The following is an 18,809-nucleotide window of genomic DNA, read 5'->3' on the forward strand; positions in this document are numbered from 1 at the left end:
CGTTCCCGGGTTCCCAGGAAGGTCTCATCCCGGGGAGCATCTATGAGCTCCCCGGCAAGCTACCAGGTCGAAAGGGGCTAGCGGGGCTTCGGGGAATATTCCCGCCTGGGCATCTCCCGGGAAGCGACTTCCCGGGAGGGGGTCCCAGGTGCGTTGGGCCCGGGTGCTTCCCGGGGTCGACTTGCTGGGACTGAGGGTTCCCGGTCGCGTGCCCCCGCCTCGGGCGTGGTGCCCAGTGGACAGCGCCACGCGGGCGCGTGGCGGGCGCGGGACGCGCGATCCCACCAAGGCAAAGAGTAAGGCGCACGGCTCAGTAAACGAGCCGACCGACGGGTTCGAAGAACAGGAGACCCCTTCGAACAACCTGTTCTAATAGGGAAGTCCTATATCTTAAAATTAATTCATCAAGTTGATGAGAAAATTCATGGGCGTTCTACTGGGCCCTACTCACTTGTTACACAACAACCCGTTAGAGGAAGAGCCAAGCAAGGGGGACAACGAGTAGGAGAAATGGAAGTTTGGGCTTTAGAAGGATTTGGTGTTGCTCATATTTTACAAGAGATACTTACTTATAAATCTGGTCATCTTATAGCTCGCCAAGAAATACTTAATGCTACGATCTGGGGAAAAAGAATAGCTAATCACGAGGATCCTCCGGAATCTTTTCGAGTGCTCGTTCGAGAACTACGATCTTTGGCTCTAGAACTTAATCATTTCCTTGTATCGGAGAAGAACTTCCAAGTTAATAGGGAGGAAATTTGATCGGAATAAATATTAATTATTTTCTTTATTTTATGATTGACCAATATAAACATCAACAACTTCAAATTGGACTCGTCTCCCCTCAACAAATAAAGGCTTGGGCTAACAAAAACCTACCTAATGGAGAAGTCATTGGCCAAGTCACAAGGCCCTCTACTTTTCATTATAAAACCGATAAACCAGAAAAAGATGGATTGTTTTGCGAAAGAATCTTTGGACCCATTAAAAGCGGAATTTGCGCTTGTGGAAATTCTCGAGCGAGCGGGGCTGAAAACGAAGATGAAAGATTTTGCCAAAAATGCGGGGTAGAATTTGCGGATTCTCGGATACGAAGATATCAAATGGGATACATCAAACTCGCATGTCCGGTGACTCATGTATGGTATTTGAAAGGTCTTCCTAGTTATGTCGCGAATCTTTTAGATAAACCTCTGAAGAAGTTGGAGGGCTTAGTATATGGAGATTTCTCTTTTGCTAGGCCCAGCACTAAAAAACCTACTTTCTTACGATTATGAGGTTTATTCGAAGAGGAAATTGCATCCTGTAACCACAGCATTTCTCCCTTTTTTTCTACCCCGAGCTTTACAACATTTCGAAATCGGGAAATTGCGACAGGAGCAGGTGCTATTAGAGAACAATTAGCAGATTTGGATTTGCAAATTATTATAGAGAATTCGTTGGTCGAATGGAAGGAATTAGAAGAGGAGGGCTATAGTGGAGATGAATGGGAAGATAGAAAAAGACGAATAAGAAAAGTTTTTTTGATTAGACGCATGCAATTGGCGAAACATTTTATTCAAACAAATGTAGAACCTGAATGGATGGTTTTGTGCTTATTACCGGTTCTTCCTCCCGAATTGAGGCCCATTGTTTATAGGTCTGGGGATAAAGTAGTGACTTCGGACATTAATGAACTTTATGAGAGAGTTATCCGCCGGAACAACAACCTTGCCTATCTATTAAAAAGAAGTGAATTAGCGCCAGCAGATTTAGTAATGTGCCAGGAAAAATTGGTACAAGAAGCCGTGGATACACTTCTTGATAGTGGGTCCCGCGGGCAACCGACGAGGGATGGTCACAATAAAGTATACAAATCGCTTTCAGATGTAATTGAAGGTAAAGAGGGAAGGTTTCGCGAGACTCTCCTTGGGAAACGAGTCGATTACTCGGGTCGTTCCGTCATTGTTGTGGGTCCTTCGCTTTCATTACATCAATGTGGATTACCCCTAGAGATAGCAATAAAGCTTTTTCAGCTATTTGTAATTCGCGATTTAATCACGAAACGCGCTACTTCTAATGTCAGGATTGCTAAAAGGAAAATTTGGGAAAAGGAACCGATTGTATGGGAAATACTTCAAGAAGTTATGCGGGGACATCCTGTACTGTTAAATAGAGCACCTACCCTGCATAGATTAGGCATACAGGCCTTCCAACCCACTTTAGTAGAGGGGCGTACTATTTCTTTACACCCATTAGTGTGTAAGGGTTTCAATACGGACTTTGATGGGGATCAAATGGCTGTTCATCTACCTTTATCCTTGGAAGCTCAGGCGGAAACTCGTTTACTTATGTTTTCGCATATGAATCTCTTATCTCCCGCTATTGGGGATCCTATTTGCGTACCAACCCAAGACATGCTTATCGGGCTTTATGTATTAACGATTGGAAACCCTCGAGGTATTTGTGCAAATAGATATAATAGTTGCGGAAACTATCCAAATCAAAAAGTAAATTACAATAATAATAATTCTACGTATACGAGAGATAAAGAACCCATTTTTTATAGTTCTTATGATGCACTAGGAGCTTATAGACAGAAACTAATCAGTTTAGACAGTCCCTTGTGGCTACGATGGAAACTAGATCAACGCGCCATTGGATCAAGAGAAGTTCCGATTGAAGTTCAATATGAATCTTTGGGGACTTATCATGAGATTTATGCCCACTATCTAATAGTGGGAAATAGAAAAAAGGAAATCTGTTCTATATACATTCGAACTACTCTTGGTCATATTTCTTTTTATAGAGAAATAGAGGAAGCCGTACAAGGATTTAGTCAGGCCTATTCATACACTATCTAAACAAGGAAGTTAGATTCGGGGATGCCCCGCCCTTTTCGGGGGGCATTCCGATTTCCTTAGTATCATCATTTTATTTTTGCCGCGCGAATCCAGATTGAGATTGAGAAAATGAAGCTAATTAAATTTTCGAATCACTGACTCACGCCCATTGTCGAATCCTACTCAGCAATTCTCGAATCCTACTCAGCCGAAAAAGGGGGTACTTATGTATGGCGGAACGAGCCAATCTGGTCTTTCATAATAAAGAAATAGACGGAACTGGTATGAAACGACTTATTAGCAGATTAATAGATCATTTCGGAATGGGATATACATCCCATATACTGGATCAACTAAAGACTCTGGGCTTCCATCAAGCCACTACTACATCGATTTCGTTAGGAATCGAGGATCTTTTAACAATACCCTCTAAGGGATGGTTAGTCCAAGACGCGGAACAACAGAGTTTTCTTTTGGAGAAACACTATTATTATGGGGCTGTACACGCGGTAGAAAAATTACGCCAATCCGTTGAGATATGGTATGCGACAAGTGAATATTTGAAACAAGAAATGAATTCGAATTTTCGGATAACAGATCCTTCTAATCCAGTCTATCTAATGTCTTTTTCAGGAGCCAGAGGAAATGCATCTCAGGTACACCAATTAGTAGGTATGAGAGGATTAATGGCGGACCCTCAAGGACAAATGATTGATTTACCTATTCAAAGCAATTTACGCGAGGGACTTTCTTTGACCGAATATATAATTTCCTGCTACGGAGCCCGCAAAGGGGTTGTGGATACTGCTGTACGAACAGCAGATGCAGGATATCTTACACGTAGACTTGTTGAAGTAGTTCAACATATTATTGTGCGTAGAAGAGATTGTGGTACTATACGAGGTATTTCTGTGAGTCCTCAAAATGGGATGACGGAAAAACTTTTTGTCCAAACACTCATTGGTCGTGTATTAGCAGACGATATATATATCGGTTCACGATGCATGGCCGCTCGAAATCAAGACATTGGAGTTGGATTAGTCAATCCAAAGAACAGTGGTTGTCTAATCCTACCCTAGGGTCTTAGGCCCCTAGCAGCAGAGGTGGCACCCATGCACGCCACCAGCTCACCCGGGGGAGTTGCATGCCTCCCCGTTGGACACTTGTAGCTCATGCATCGTGGCACATGTGGCATCCCCTTATGTATAAAAGGAGGACCCATGCCGACGGTTAAGAGGGCTAGGTTCTCTGTTGGTTAGTTAGTCAGTTAGCTGGTTCGGACGAAGCTGGCTCGACAGACGCTTAGTGGCTCCAGTAGGCAGCCAGCAGAGGGCGGTGAGGAGTACCTAGCCACTGAGGGAAAGCCCGGGAGCTTGCCCGGCAACTTGTAAAACATTTGATCCGTAATCAATATCAGCTCAGACAGGCAGGATGTAGGGTTTTACACTTCCGGGTGGCCCAAACCTGGGTAAAAAACATGCGTGCATCTGTTCTTGGACTACCTCGTACCCCTAGCACTCCGTCTCGTCGGCCCCGTAGGGCCTCATCGGCCGTGCCGGCGATCACCGGGTCTCCGCCTCAGACGCCCCTACCGAACCTAAAAGGGGGACGTGGCCGCACGCCCCAGGTGTCGGAGCACCGAGCGACGACAGGGGCTGTGGTTGTATCATTAGTTGGGATGTCCTCATCATCCTCCCCTTCTTGAATCGAAGTCGTCCTCGACGGTAGTTCATCTTCTTCTCCCAAATAAGGCTTCAAATCTGCAATATTAAACGTGGGACTAACCCCAAAATCTGCAGGTAGCTCAAGTTTATATGCATTATCATTAATTTTCGCTAACACCTTAAAAGGACCGTCAGCTCGTGGCATTAACTTAGACTTGCGCAAATCAGGAAAACGATCTTTGCGCAAGTGCAACCAAACAAGATCTCCAGGTTCAAACACAATTTGTTTTCTGGCCCTATCTCCCGCAAGTTTATACTAGAATTCATACGCTCAATGTTCTCTTTAGTCGTCTCATGCAATTTTATTATAAGTACAGCACGTTCCTTAGCATCAAAGTTAACTTTTTCAGAAGTTGGCAAAGGTAACAAATCAATTGGTGTACGAGGTATAAAACCATACACAATTTCAAAAGGGCACGATTTTGTGGTTGAATGCAGTGAATGATTATATGCAAATTCAATATGAGGTAAACATTCTTCCCACATTTTCAAGTTCTTCTTTAAAACAGCCCTAAGCATAGTAGATAATGTTCTATTAACAACTTCAGTTTGTCCATCTGTTTGGGGATGACATGTAGTACTAAAAAGCAATTTAGTCCCCAACTTAGCCCATAAACATCTCCAAAAGTGGCTAAGAAATTTTGTGTCACGAACTGAAACTATAGTATTGGGCACACCATGCAAGTGATCAATTTCACGAAAGAATAAATCAGCAACATTTGTAGCATCATCGCTCTTATGACAAGGTATAAAATGTGCCATCTTAGAAAATCTATCAACAACAACAAATATGCTATCCCTCCCCTTCTTAGTTCGAGGCAATCCCAAAACAAAATCCATTGATATATCTTCCCAAGGAACATTAGGAATAGAGAGAGGCATATATAAACCATGAGGATTGAGTCGTGACTTAGCTTTTTGACATGTAGTGCAGCGAGCGATAAATCTCTCAACATCCCGTCTCATCCGAGGCCAAAAGAAATGATCAGCGAGCACATCTTCGGTCTTCTTCACGCCGAAGTGACCTATCAACCCTCCTCCATGTGCCTCCTGTAACAACAAAAGACGAACGGAGCTATCTGGAATGCATAGCTTGTTAGCATGGAACACAAATCCAACATTAATGACGAACTTGTTCCATGTTATGCCCTCTTTACAATGCTGCAAAACATTCTTAAAATCTGCATCATGTTCATATTGTTCTTTTATAGTCTCCAATCCAAATATCCGAAAATCAAGCTGAGATAACAAGGTATAACGACGTGATAACGCATCAGCAATAACATTATCTTTACCCTTCTTATGTTTAATAACATACGGAAAAGACTCAATAAATTCAACCCATTTAGCATGACGACGGTTCAGCTTTGCTTGACTACGAATATGCTTCAAAGATTCATGATCAGAATGTATAACAAATTCTTTGGGCCATAAATAATGTTGTCATGTTTCTAAAGTCCGAACGAGAGCATATAATTCCTTATCATAAGTAGAATAATTCAGACTAGGCCCACTCAATTTTTCACTAAAGTATGCAACAGGTTTTCCATCTTGTAACAACACACCTGCTAAACCGATTCCACTAGCATCACACTCCAACTCAAAAGTCTTATTAAAATCAGGAAGTTGGAGTAAAGGAGCATGTGTCAACTTATCTTTCAATATGAGAAAAGCTTCTTCTTGTGCAGTGCCCCATACATATGGAACGTCCTTCTTTGTGAGCTCATTAAGCGGTGCAGCAAGGGTGCTGAAATCCTTTACAAAGCGGCGATAAAACCCAGCGAGTCCAAGAAACCTCCTCACTTGGGTGACCGTTGTTGGAGTTGGCCAGCTTTGAATAGCGTCGATCTTGGCCTTATCAACTTCTATGCCCTGTGGAGTGACAACAGAGCCAAGAAACGAAATTCGATCGGTGCAAAAGGTGCACTTCTCAAGGTTACCAAACAAACGTGCCTCTCTCAAAGCATCAAAAACAGCACGTAAATGATTCAAGTGGTCTTCTAAAGAGCTGTTGTAAATCAATATATCATCAAAATAAACCACCACAAATCGTCCTATGAAAGCACGTAAAACTTCGTTCATTAACCGCATGAAAGTGCTAGGTGCGTTAGTAAGACCGAAAGGCATGACTAACCACTCATATAGTCCAAACTTAGTTTTAAAGGTTGTTTTCCATTCATCTCGTAAGTTCATTCGAATTTGGTGGTAACCACTACGTAAATCAACTTTAGAGAACATGGTAGAGCCACTTAATTCATCTAACATATCATCAAGTCTAGGAATTGGGTGACGATAGCGAATAGTAATGTTATTAATAGCTCTACAATCTACACACATACGCCAAGAACCATCTTTCTTTGGTACCAAAATAACAGGAACATCACAAGGACTAAGGGATTCACGAACATAACCTTTGTCGAGCAATTCTTGAACTTGTCGTTGAATCTCCTTCGTCTCCTCTGGATTGGTACGGTAGGGCGCACGGTTGGGCAGCGAAGCACCAGGAATTAAATCAATTTGATGTTCAATCCCTCGAATAGGTGGTAATCCTGGCGGTACGTCTTGTGGAAAGACATCGGAATACTCCTGCAAAACGTGAGTAACAGCAGGGGGCAAAGAGGGAGGCATATCCTCGAATGAAAACAAAGCCTCTTTGCAGATGAATGCATAGCAAACAGAATTATTCATATCTAACTCAGAAATATCAGATTTACTTGCAAGCAAGCATGCACCTTTCAATTTAATTTCATTAACATGTTTCGGTGAAGATTTGCTAGTAGACGCTTGGTGCTTAAATTCTTTAGTGACATTTTGGTTCTCACTCTTATCCTTCTCTTTGCTCTTTGCTCTACTAGCTCTAGCAAGATCATCTTTCACAATTTGTTCAGGAGTCATAGGTTTCAAACCAATTTTCTTACCAGCATGCATAAAAGAATAATGATTAGTTCTACCACGATGAACAGAATCTGTATCATATTGCCATGGACGACCGAGTAACATAGAACATGCTTGCATAGGTACCACATCACAATCCACAAAATCAGAATATGTACCAATAGTAAAGTGTGCACGGACTATTCTAGTTACCTTGAGCTTACCGCTGTTGTTAAACCATTGAATGTAGTAAGGGTGGGGGTGCGGCCTGGTGGTAAGAACAAGTTTTTCCACCATCTCCGTGCTGGCCAAATTATTGCAACTTCCCCCATCTATGATGATACGAACAGTGCGCTCCTTGATGACCCCTTTTGTTTGGAACAAGTTATGCCGCTGATTTTGTTCGCCGTGGCTCATTTGGATGCTCAAGGTGCATTTTGCAATCAAACTCAAGTACTGATCAGCGGCTTTAGTTCCCATTAACTCCTCGTCATGGTGGGCAGCGGGGTCTTCTTGCTCTTCCTCGGCAATGAGAGCATAGGTAGCTTCGTCAAAATCACTGGCTGAATCATATACTCCATCTTCACGTATGATCATAACGCGTTTGGTTGGACAGTCCCGCTGAAAATGCCCGTATCCTTTGCACCTACGACATTGGTTATCTCCGGTCCGTCCGGTGGAAGCAACGGACGCTGCTGAACTTTGTGCAGAGGCAGCGGGTGTATTTCTTGTTGCTGCTGGTCCAACCTTTGCGAATGTAGGTGTAGAGGTACTTTGCTTGTTGGTGGAAGTAGTCAGAACAGCCGGACGTGTACGGGGTGCAGCTGGGCGTGTGGAAGTGGCAGCGGGGCTGCGTGCTGCCCATGAGGAAGTACGACCTGCAGAAAAGTTAGTCTGCGCGTTCGCGTGTCGTCCCTGCACTTCCCTTTCAGCTTTGCAAGCAATGTGAAACAATCGATTGATAGAATTATACTCCTTATAATCAACAATGTCAGCAATTTCACGATTTAAACCATCAAAGAATCTAGCCATAGCAGCTTCCTCATTCTCAACTAAACCACAACGTAACATGTTCTTTTGCATTTCTTGATAATAATCTTGGACAGAATTACTACCTTGCCTTAATTGTTGTAGTTTCTTTAACAAGTCACGCGAATAGTATGAAGGAACATATCAACCACGCATAATTCTTTTCAAATCATCCCATGTTGGTGGTATAGCGTTAGGATGTGCAATACAATACTCATGCCACCAAACAGAAGCAAAATCAGTAAACTCACTAGTAGCAGCCCTAACCCTCTTATTAGCAGGAAAATCATGGCAAGTAAATTTTTGACTCAATTCTAATTCCCATGTAAGGTAAGCATCAGGGTCATATTTTCCATCAAAAGGAGGAACCTTAAGTTTAATAGAATGCAGCGAGTCATGTTCCTCTCTTTGAGGTCGTGTCGGTCCCATACCTCGGCGGTTGAAACGAGTTCGGCGATGATCACGGTCGTTGTGATGGTTTACGGCCCCATCTTGTTCCGTATCCGTGGAGTAGTCGTCGTCGTTCTCCTCAACCTCGCTTGCGAAGGTACCGTTATTAGCGGTCCGCTGATTGTGTGTATTGTTTCCTCCCGGTGTAGCGATGGTCGTTGCAGCAAGTGCCGCTAGTTGCGTCATGATTTCTGCCAGAGAAGTACTAATGGTAGCAACAGAATTCTGTAAAGATGTTAGCTTGGTATTTGTTTCAATGTGCGCGCTCTCCAAGGTTCCAAGTCTCTCATTCGCAACCCGAACGTCCTCATCCAGCTCCTCGTTACGGAGCCTCAGCTTGCGATCAAAATGTGAAATAATGCCCTTTGTTCGTGGAGAGTGGCCTTGTAAATCATCGTCAGAACCTGCCATCGTTAGGAGAAAACAAGAAACAAATCACAAGGAAAAGTCCCTATGCACTACTAGGATGTGGGGTTCCAAAGATCACTCCACTCAACTTTTAATCAAGTTCTTACTCGTTCTTACCAGCAAACAGGAAGGTGATGGCTAGCGGTGAGAACAAGCCCTCCAAAAATTAATGTATCGATGCCTCGAGGCAAACCAACCTAGGTGTAGAATCTGTGGAGCTTGGAGGCTTATGTGAGTAGCAAGGAAAAGCAAATAATCAAATCAGCAATGCAAAGTTGAAAATATGCTCAAAAATGCTAGTCCTAGCTGCTGGAGTCGATAAGAACGAATTACAGAAATTAACTAAGCTTAGATACTGAAAAAGGTAGAAAGGAAAGATCAAATGAAAGGTAAAACAAGTAAATCTCTGGGGAATATTTTTTTCTCATTTTTTTTGCTTTTTGTGGCCTTCTGTTTGGCTTCTTATTCTTTTCTATTTTTTTTCTTTTTATTTGTCCCCAGAAACTCGCGCAAAAGAAGTTAAGACCGGAAAGCTGCACGTCGGTTTATAGGAGAATAGCAAAGGCTGTAGTAAGGAAAACTCAGAAAAATATGAGAAAATATGGGTTAGAAGCATATCACAACAAGCTTTCCAACAAGTGCAAGATCACTCTAAACGGAGGTCGGACGGTGGAGAAAACTGAGATATACTGCGCTGCCCCGGTGCCGAAAAACAGGTGCAGAAACTTCGGAGCTCGAAAAGTCCACCTTAGAGGCCGAATTTGAGGGTCAAGGAGCCGTTAATTTTAGAGGATGCGCCTCGTCGAGAGCTTTCCGAAAAGATAAGCCCGTTTTAGTGAACACAGGTCAAACCCACCTGAAACTCTAATTCTACTTGGACTCGGGTCCGAAACTCACTCGAACTCTTTCTCTTTTTTTTCGTTTTTTTTCTTTCTTTCTTTCCTTTTTTTTCTTTCCTTTCTTTTTTTTCACAACTTTCCGAACAACTTGATCTCTAAACAAAATTCGATCTATTATGAAACACTTTCCAAAAGCACTTTTGATTGGACTCGGACTCGAACACGCGGCTGAAAACTATAACTTGCCGACTCGATGTAGGACTCAACGAGGGGCTCGGTGTAGGACTCGAAGAGGGACTCGGTGGAAGATATGGTGGCGGTGGAAGATTATGGCGATGGTGTGGCAGGAAGTTTGGCGGCGGAAGATTGATGGAAAGCTTGCGTCACACGAAATCAAAAGACAAACAAGTTTGATCTAGTAGAAAAAATCTGACAAATGATCCAATCTAATCCAGCAACTCGACACGATTAATGCAGCAAAGATTCAACAATGCAAAACTAATGTGAAAATTGCATGGCTCAGATTGGTTCTAGAACAAGATAACTAATCTAATTTATTTTTTTGGCTTTTTCTTGACGATAGGTAAAAACCAGATATAAGCTAGGGATAAATTGAAAGATCTCACCGAGCAATCTTAAGGTCTGATACCACGTGATAGCCTCGAGGGTGTCCCGATCTTTCGATGAGATACCTAATTATCGATTTGGTAGGACGTGACGTTGACGATCCGACTACAACCTAGGAGGCAGCGCCTTACCGATCAATACACCAACTCTAGAAGGTTATTGATCCCGCGGGGGCACGATCAACCTAACCATGAAGGTCTTTGTTCCTGCAAGCAATCGAAGAACAAGCAAGAACAAGATGACAAGCAATCTGAAATTGCAAATAGGAGATATGAAAGTTCACGAATCTGAATACTCAATATGGTTGGACTCTTGATGACGGTAAAACAGGTGGTCTAACCGACACACGCGATTACACGAAAGTAGCAAAGGCTAAAGTTTATCTAATCAAAACACAAGGCTCCATAGGGGGGCTCATGGGGTATAAATAGGAGGGGAACTAGGTGGTTTTCGGCCACGCCCTTGAGGGACTCCGAAACGGCCTAGGAATCCTCCTAGAACACAATGAAAACATCTAAAATTTGGCTGGACCCTATTACATGGCCTTAGGCGCAATAAAGCAAGGTTATAACCCTCATCTTTGGCCCATAGATACCCATTGGAGGGGGAATCCTCCACTTGGCCGAAATCCCATTGATGAAGAGGATGCAGACTTCTTCTCATCTCTCGTTATGATGGTTTCAATGTTCTGAAATCATCACTTGAGCTAGCTCCGGCCACCTTGCTACCACCTCCATGGTTTGCTGTCCAATGATGATCCTTGAGGTCCAAGCTAGGTCCTTCATTCCTAAAACACATAAAGAACCCATCTTAGGCAGCAGCATATTCTCATTAATATTAAATGAAGTACCGAGGAACGAAAGTACCTGATAATTTAGTTGTCGTGCACAAGCTCTAGTAATTGGTCCATGTATCGCAAATCTGAGCCAACTCCGCGTCCTTCGGGTCGCGGAGCGTCCAGTCGTTAGAGCCCTTCGGAGGCCCGAGGGGCTCCTCGTGGAACTCCTGGAGCTCGTCGGTGCGCACCTAGCACCAGTCGCGACGCCATTCGGTCTTGATCTTCTTCTTCCCCGGCTCGATGAATTCTGATTTGAGCTTGTCGCGGAAGCGGAACACCACGCCCGAGGATAGAGATGTCTTCTTCTCCACCCTCGGGTAGAAGTAGTGGCGGAACAGCACCACTGACGGCATCACCCCCACGAACGCTTCACAAAGGTGTTGAAAAATAGCCAATGTGAAGAACGAGGTGGGGTGGAACTGCACCATGAGGAGCCCGTAGGACTACATGATGGCGGAGAGAAAGTATGAGTGCGGCGGCACGAACCCGGCGAGCACGAACCTCCCGAAGATCCGGAAGTAGTGCCCGTCGCGCTCCGCGCCGACGGGGAGGATCCGCGTTGGCCCATGCTCGTTGTGCTTGGTGGCCAGCACCAGGACAAGCTTTTTGACTCCCTCGCCGTTGTAGCCGGGGGAGAAGAAGGCGAACTTGGCTCACGCCTCATCGTCTTTCTGGGCTCTGTCCGAGAGCTCCTTCTTCCCGGCCTTGTCATGCTTGTCCCCTTTGCTGGTGCTCCCCTTGGGACGGTTCTGCCCCTTGGAACACAGCGGCGGAGGGGGAGAAGGGAGTTTGGTCGGAGTGGCAGTGCGGGGAGCTTGGAGAGGGGCAATGGCGGAAGCGAAAAGCAATCGGGAGTGCCCGCCACCAGCCTAGGGTATTTATCGGGGCTGGTGGATTGCAACGGACACCCCCACGATGGGCAGCGAAGAGCCCTAAAGAACCAGAGATTAAGAGTGGAGTGCGTGATGTGGCCTTAACTCACTGGTGATTAAGGGAGATAAGGCACGAGATCGTGCGCCCGACCGCTTCGCTCGAAGGAGTGGGACGATAAAAGCGGCCCACGAGGCCGGGTGCCCAGGGGTTTTCCCCTTGGGGACCCACGCGTCGGATAGTGCGTAGCCCGGCAACCGACCGGGGATAACACTTGAAGAGGCGTCAAGGTTGCCGGCCCACACCCGGGGGCTACTGTCGTACCAGTGGCCCGTGGGGTCCCACTGATACTAGACGCGTGGGTCGCCTTTGACGGAGCCTCATCAGGAAGGACTCCTGGGAAGTAACGAGCCCGGGAAGCCTGCCTCAAGGAGATGGCCCTAGTTAAGATAAAACTAGGAGTCAAGTACGGAGCGCTCCCGGGGACCCCGACCCCGGGAAGTCGTAGGAGCTCCTCCCGGCAACTAGCGGGTGCGCTAGCCGAGAAGGAGCACCCTGGCAACCCGCGCTCGGGCGTGCAGGCGAGACCCGCAGAACAGTGAAGACAGGACAAGACTGCGAGCGCAGTGCATTTAATGCACCGATAGGAGTCTTATCAACAGGCCTAGTCTTGTTTAGCAAGGCTAGAACGGTCGCCCTAAGAGCTACTTTTTCTACCGTGTACAGTAGGACCGGCGCTGCATGGCGTCCATGTGGATGAACAAATTTGTATGTCGTGTGCGAAATGTGTCTAGCTAACGTGTCACGCTGCACACCGTGGCACCTGTTGTATCCCCTTGCATATAAAAGGAGAACCAAAGCCACCGGAAAGGGGGTTCCGACGGAGGTAATTAGAACACATCGTAGTATTCACCCAAGTAGCCAGCCCGGGAACCCCCCGGGCAATCTGTACGCTCTTAAACTTGTGAATATAACAAAGAGCAGGACGTAGGGTGTTACACCTCCGGGTGGTCCGAACCTGGGTAAAACTCTCGCGTTTACTCTTCGTGTCTATCGCCACGTCGGCGATCGCCAGAGCGATCACCACGCCCTCCACCGAACCAAAAAGGGGGTGCTCAGCATCCCCGGTGCCGGAGACCGTGCTCCGACACCCTCCCTGCTTGCATCTCACCCATTAAGCAACACAGGAGGGGGGATCTCTGGGATAGGCCACGTCGCCACGGGCCACCGTTCCCCTTCGGTTTTCTGTGTGACCAAGCCACAAAACTCAAGTTCACACTATTCTTCAAATATCCAACTGTCGAAAATACATAAAGCAAAACTCCTAAGAAGAAACTCCATCATATATTATATGGCAACATATGCCTAGAATCAAAACTTCTACTCATCAGGGTTGCCCCCTTCTGAGCATTCATGGGAGACATAGCTAACAGCAGGAACACGGAGCTCATCTCTATCTCTTTCACCTTGCTACCCACCACGGCACCACCTTCACGACCCAGCTCCACAGCTTTGGTCAAAGTTGAATCAGATGCCACCACCTCTCGAAGCCAGCCCCCATCTAGGGTCCGTTTGTTTGGGCTCCTAGGAGCAGATTCTACAGCTTCCAGGCCATAAAAGCTGGAGTCCAAACAAACCGCAAATTTCAGCCCAAATTCTAGTAGAGGATCCCGTGGAGTGCTCCTAGCAAATGCACTGCAAGCCGGAATCTGCGATATGGGTGCTTCTTCCAGCCGGCTGCAGCTCCGAAACGGACCATTTACTAGAATACCCTCCCACAAAACCACATATAACGTCCCAAATGCCACAAAACGGTTCCGTGCGCTATTTCTCCTCTCCCCAGTCACATCCCGAAGCAAACCGACCCGAACACTCCTCTCCTCTCGAGATGGTGAACTAGGGTTCTTCGGGCTCCCCTCACCGACGCTGCCGCCGACCTTCGTGCTTCCACGGGCTCCGACGACCATAGCCATTGCTGCGCCTACCCCCCCAAGCCCCTGCGCCGGCAGACCAGAAGCCCCTACTCCGCCGGCCTCCATGCCATGCTAGTCCGCCCCCCGAGGCCCAGCTCCACCACCGCCAAGGTAAGAGAGCATATGGCTTCCCAGCCCCCCTCCCCCTGTTCCCTCGGTCGTGGCTAGATCTAGTGATGTTTGGTGACAATGGAGATCTTCTGGTGCTTTTGTTGTTAGCTTTTTTCTGAAATTTGTGCGAAATGATGATGAGTTCCAGTGATTGGCACTCATGTTGATGTGTGTATGTGCAAATTTTGTTGTCTAAATGCTCACTATTCTGTGATGTATATATGGGATAAAATATATACTTGTTTAGATGGAACCTATCAAAGTGGAACCTATGAACGCTATGCGGGATGCTACCACGGCTAGAATTTTTTTGTGAGTGCACTACCAAACAAGTTCAGCAACACAAGGGAGAACCAAAGGGGGGCGGGATGAGCTCCGGATTTTCCGGAGAGCCGTTAGGGCGACCGGGTGGCCGGTTCTGGGCCCTTCCGGTGGATCTCGCCAGAGATGCCAGTGATGATGAGGAGGCCACTGCTGGGGAGTCGTCGGGGGACCGGGCGCAGGTCTGTGTGACGCCGGCGTCGTCTCAGTCTCGTGATCTCCATTCTCTGGCGGTTCCAACAATTTCTTCTCGTGAGGAGAAGCGACGGCGGAAAAAATGGCAGGTGCGTCTTGCCCTTTCCACTGACCTTTCTCCTGCAATTTCATCGTCAAGCTCGGCTAGTGGGTTGCTGGCGGTCTCGGTGCATGCTCCGGTACAGCGAGATTCCTGTAGGTCGTCGCCGGTTCTTCTGCCTTCAACTTTTCTGCTGGACTCGTTCGATGCATCTAAGTGGACAACGGTGCTGCGTCGGCGTCGGATGGCGGCGGCAAGCTCCTCGCCGGTAAGGCTCCTTCCTCCATGCCGTTCGTCGGCATCTGGTTCGAATGCTGGCCAACGTTCGTCTGGCAACTCGGGCCGGAACGTTTTGGGCCTGGTGCTGAGCCCATGCGGCCATGCGAGCATGCTGGGTTTGGCCCATCGTGGCGACAACGCAGACAAGATCGACGTGATTCCCGTCGGCTGGGGATTGCGTCGATTCTTGCAATCTTTCTGGCGTTATTCCAATTCTTTCGCACCTGTGGTTCCTATGGCTACGATCGCGAATCATGGTGGTCGTGGGAACGGCGGAGGCGGTGGTGGTTTCACCGGTTTTCCGGCCGGCCGGAATGGCTTCGAGCGAGGTGGTTACTCCGGCAGCAACCAAGGCGATTTCGATGCGCCTGGTGGTCGTGCTGGCGACTACTCTGACTTCGGGTACGGAGGTGGCCGTGGTGGCCACGGTTATGACGATGGTCGTGGCGGCTACGATGATGGCCACGGCACTGGCTACAGGGCAGTCGAGGTGGCGGCGGCGGCTACGATAGTCGGGGGGGTGGTGGCTATGATGGCGGCGGTTTCCACCCTGGCCGAGGGGATTCAAACTACAACGACCGTAATGGCGGAGGTGGCACTGGCTACCATAGCAAGCGCTGGTATGAGTTCTGCGGGGGTCGTGGTGTTGGCAGACGTGGCCGTGGTGCGTCCACGGGCCGTGGTCGTGGCCGCGGATCGGCTGTTGGTGCAAAAGGACAGACGGTAATTCAATCCTCTGAGGTGGAGGCTCCTGCTGCTGCTACAGAATCGACTCCAGCGGCGGCAACGATCTCCTCCTCATCTGCTCAGGGTGCCTCAGGGGCCCCGGTTGTGGCAGCTGCGGTGGCCACTACCCCCCGTCAGACTTCGACGGCGATGGGCGGCGTGGCTGCTCCGGCTTTGGTCGGTGCTTCAGCTGCGGTTCCGGTGACCACAGTGGCGTCAACATCTGCGGCAGCGACGTCCGCTGCGGCTGCAGCTGCTGTTCCTGCAGGGACGGCACCTCGGGCTGTTTCGTCCTCGTCGGCTGGGCGTGCTGCTTCTTTGCCCGTTGTGTTGGCTCCGGCTGGTATGGGGGCAGCTCCTTCAATCTCTCTTGCTGTTCTTACAGGTGGTGAAGCTGATGTTTCTTCTGATGGTGGAGGGGCTGCTAATCTTCTCCAGCATCGGGCTAGATGTTATAGGTGCAATTTATTTGGGCATGTGTCGTTAGATTGCGACACTATCCTCTGTGATTATTGTGAGTGGGCGGAGCATGCTTCGGATGTGTGCCCCCTTCTATCTGCTCCAAAGCCACAAATGTTGTTGCATGGTTTTGCTGATGAGGAGCTTATTATGTTTGAGATGCCGTTGACAGAAACTTTTCGGACTAAGCTGGACGGTGGTCGTGTTGGTATGGTGTCGGTTTCGAGAGGGAGTCTGTCGATCGATGAGATGGTTTCTCTCCTTCAGTTATTTGTTCCGACTGAGCAGTTCCACTGGGATGTTTCTCTTGATGAGCCTAATGTTTTTAAAGTGCATTTTCCATCTAAGGCGGAGCTGCAACGGATGGTTCGCTTTGGTACTTTCAAAGTGCCTGGTAGCTCCCGCGTTCTTACTTTTGATGAGTGGACGGTGAAAGTGAAACCTGTTTGGACTTTGCATGAAGGTTGGGTTCTCGTGTCCGGAATTCCAACGGATGCACTTCATGGTTACCTGGCTCTGTGGGGGTTGGGGTCCCTGTTTGGAAAGACTAAGGAAGTGGATATGGTCTACACTCGTCTCCATGGCGTGTTGAGGATCCGGATTGCTTGCACAGATTTTAGTCGCATTGCAGATCGTAGAGTTGTTCTCATTAAGGGGGAAGATTATGAACTTTTGTTCCAGGTAGAGGCACCACTTGGTGTTCAGCCACCCGCCAATGAACATCTGTTGGATGCTACGGATCCAGAGGAAGATGGTGGTGATTTTGATGGCAAACCTCCTAACGATCAGTCTAACAACAAGGAGAAACTTCCGGATGTTGCTAATAGCAATACTTCTATTTCAGCCACGGGAAATGTTGTGTTGCCACCTTCTGCTCAGCTTGTTGGTTTGCCGGGTTCGGAAATTTGTTTTGGGTCATTCCCTGCGGGAGCCTTTTCCTCCGGACCTGTGCGACCGCGCAGACTGTGGGCAGATTTGGTGGACGAGGAGGAGGCCTCGGCCATGTCGGTGCACCCTGCGGGTGCTTCTTTGACCACAGCTGCTGCTGCTGCCCGGAAAGCTGCAGCTCTTGGGCGTTTGGGGAGTGACAAGGCTGCAGCGGCTCCTTGTTTGTTGCTGTGCTCCTCGCCTGCTCGGAAGGGCCCTTCGGGACGGCTTGTGGCGCCATCTCCAGCTCCTCCTCAGGTGGCTGGGGCACGCGTGGCAGCGACGGCTTTGCCTCTCCATTCGACTGGGGAGGGCATCGCTGTGGCTACCCCGCCTCGTCCGGCTGCATCAAGGGCGAGGCTCTCCTCGCCGGTCCATGCTGAGGTCTTGCCGGGAGCACAGCCGCAGGCGGCTGCCGTGCTCAGCCCGGAAAGGACTCCCCCTGTGCAGTCACGACAGGTGGCTCAGAATGTGCTCAGGGCGGCTGTCGCTTCACCGAATCGAAACCCGGCGCGAGCGGTGGCTTCTTCCTCTCCCTTGGTTGCGGAGGTGATCGCGTTCGGCGGGATCCTGGATGTCGAGGCTGCGGGTGTCCGGTCTAGTGCACAGCTTCGTGCCCAACCAGACCGGGACGACACCCAACTCGAGCGTGCTTCGCGTCGAGCTAGCTGCCGCGACGAGCTCCCTGTTTCAGGTACTAATTTTTGTTCAAAATTTTCTTTTGCATCTTTACCTGATTCTGATATTATTGCAGGGGCTAGCTGCATTGGGGTGTCTCTTGGCTTTACTGATCATTCCGTTTCAGAGTCGGTCAAATTACTAAAAGATGTTGAAATTGAGAGGACGCTTACGATGCTACAAAAAAACTTACAGTCGGCAGGGGAGGCTGATGCTGTGCATGATTTAGTTGTGCACTGATTTAGATGATGTTGCTGTTGAAATCGAGGAAGATCATGCGGATCATCGTGTGAAAGTCACACGACCTCGAAAGAAAAAGGCGTATGATCTTTCAACTGTTCGTCGTAGTTCTAGAGTGAAAAAACCAAGAAATATTTCATGATGAAGGGTATGTTCTGGAACAGCGAGGGTCTTCGTGACCCAGCTAAACACCGTTTCATTCAGGATACAATTCGTGAACAACGATTAGACTTTGTGGCCCTCCTCGAAACGGGGCGCTCTAAATTTTCCAACCCTTTTTTGAGACACTTGGCTAGGGGACTTGACTTTGCTTGGTATTGTTTACCTCCACATGGCAGATCGGGGGGAATTTTAGTTGGTGTTAATACAACTTCTCTCC

General features: G+C 47.9%; 1 protein-coding gene across 1 annotated transcript; it reads left to right on the plus strand.

Moving 5' to 3' along the window:
* The first annotated feature begins 15,635 nt into the window (after window positions 1–15,635).
* LOC104584983 (POU domain, class 4, transcription factor 1) lies at window positions 15,636–16,127 on the plus strand. The gene has a single exon (XM_010240853.1). It carries the CDS (start codon window positions 15,636–15,638, stop codon window positions 16,125–16,127), a length of 492 nt encoding a protein of 163 aa, XP_010239155.1.
* The last annotated feature ends 2,682 nt before the right edge of the window (window positions 16,128–18,809 follow it).

Source organism: Brachypodium distachyon, chromosome 4 (assembly GCF_000005505.3).
Source record: "Brachypodium distachyon strain Bd21 chromosome 4, Brachypodium_distachyon_v3.0, whole genome shotgun sequence".
NCBI classification, from domain to species: Eukaryota; Viridiplantae; Streptophyta; class Magnoliopsida; order Poales; family Poaceae; genus Brachypodium; species Brachypodium distachyon.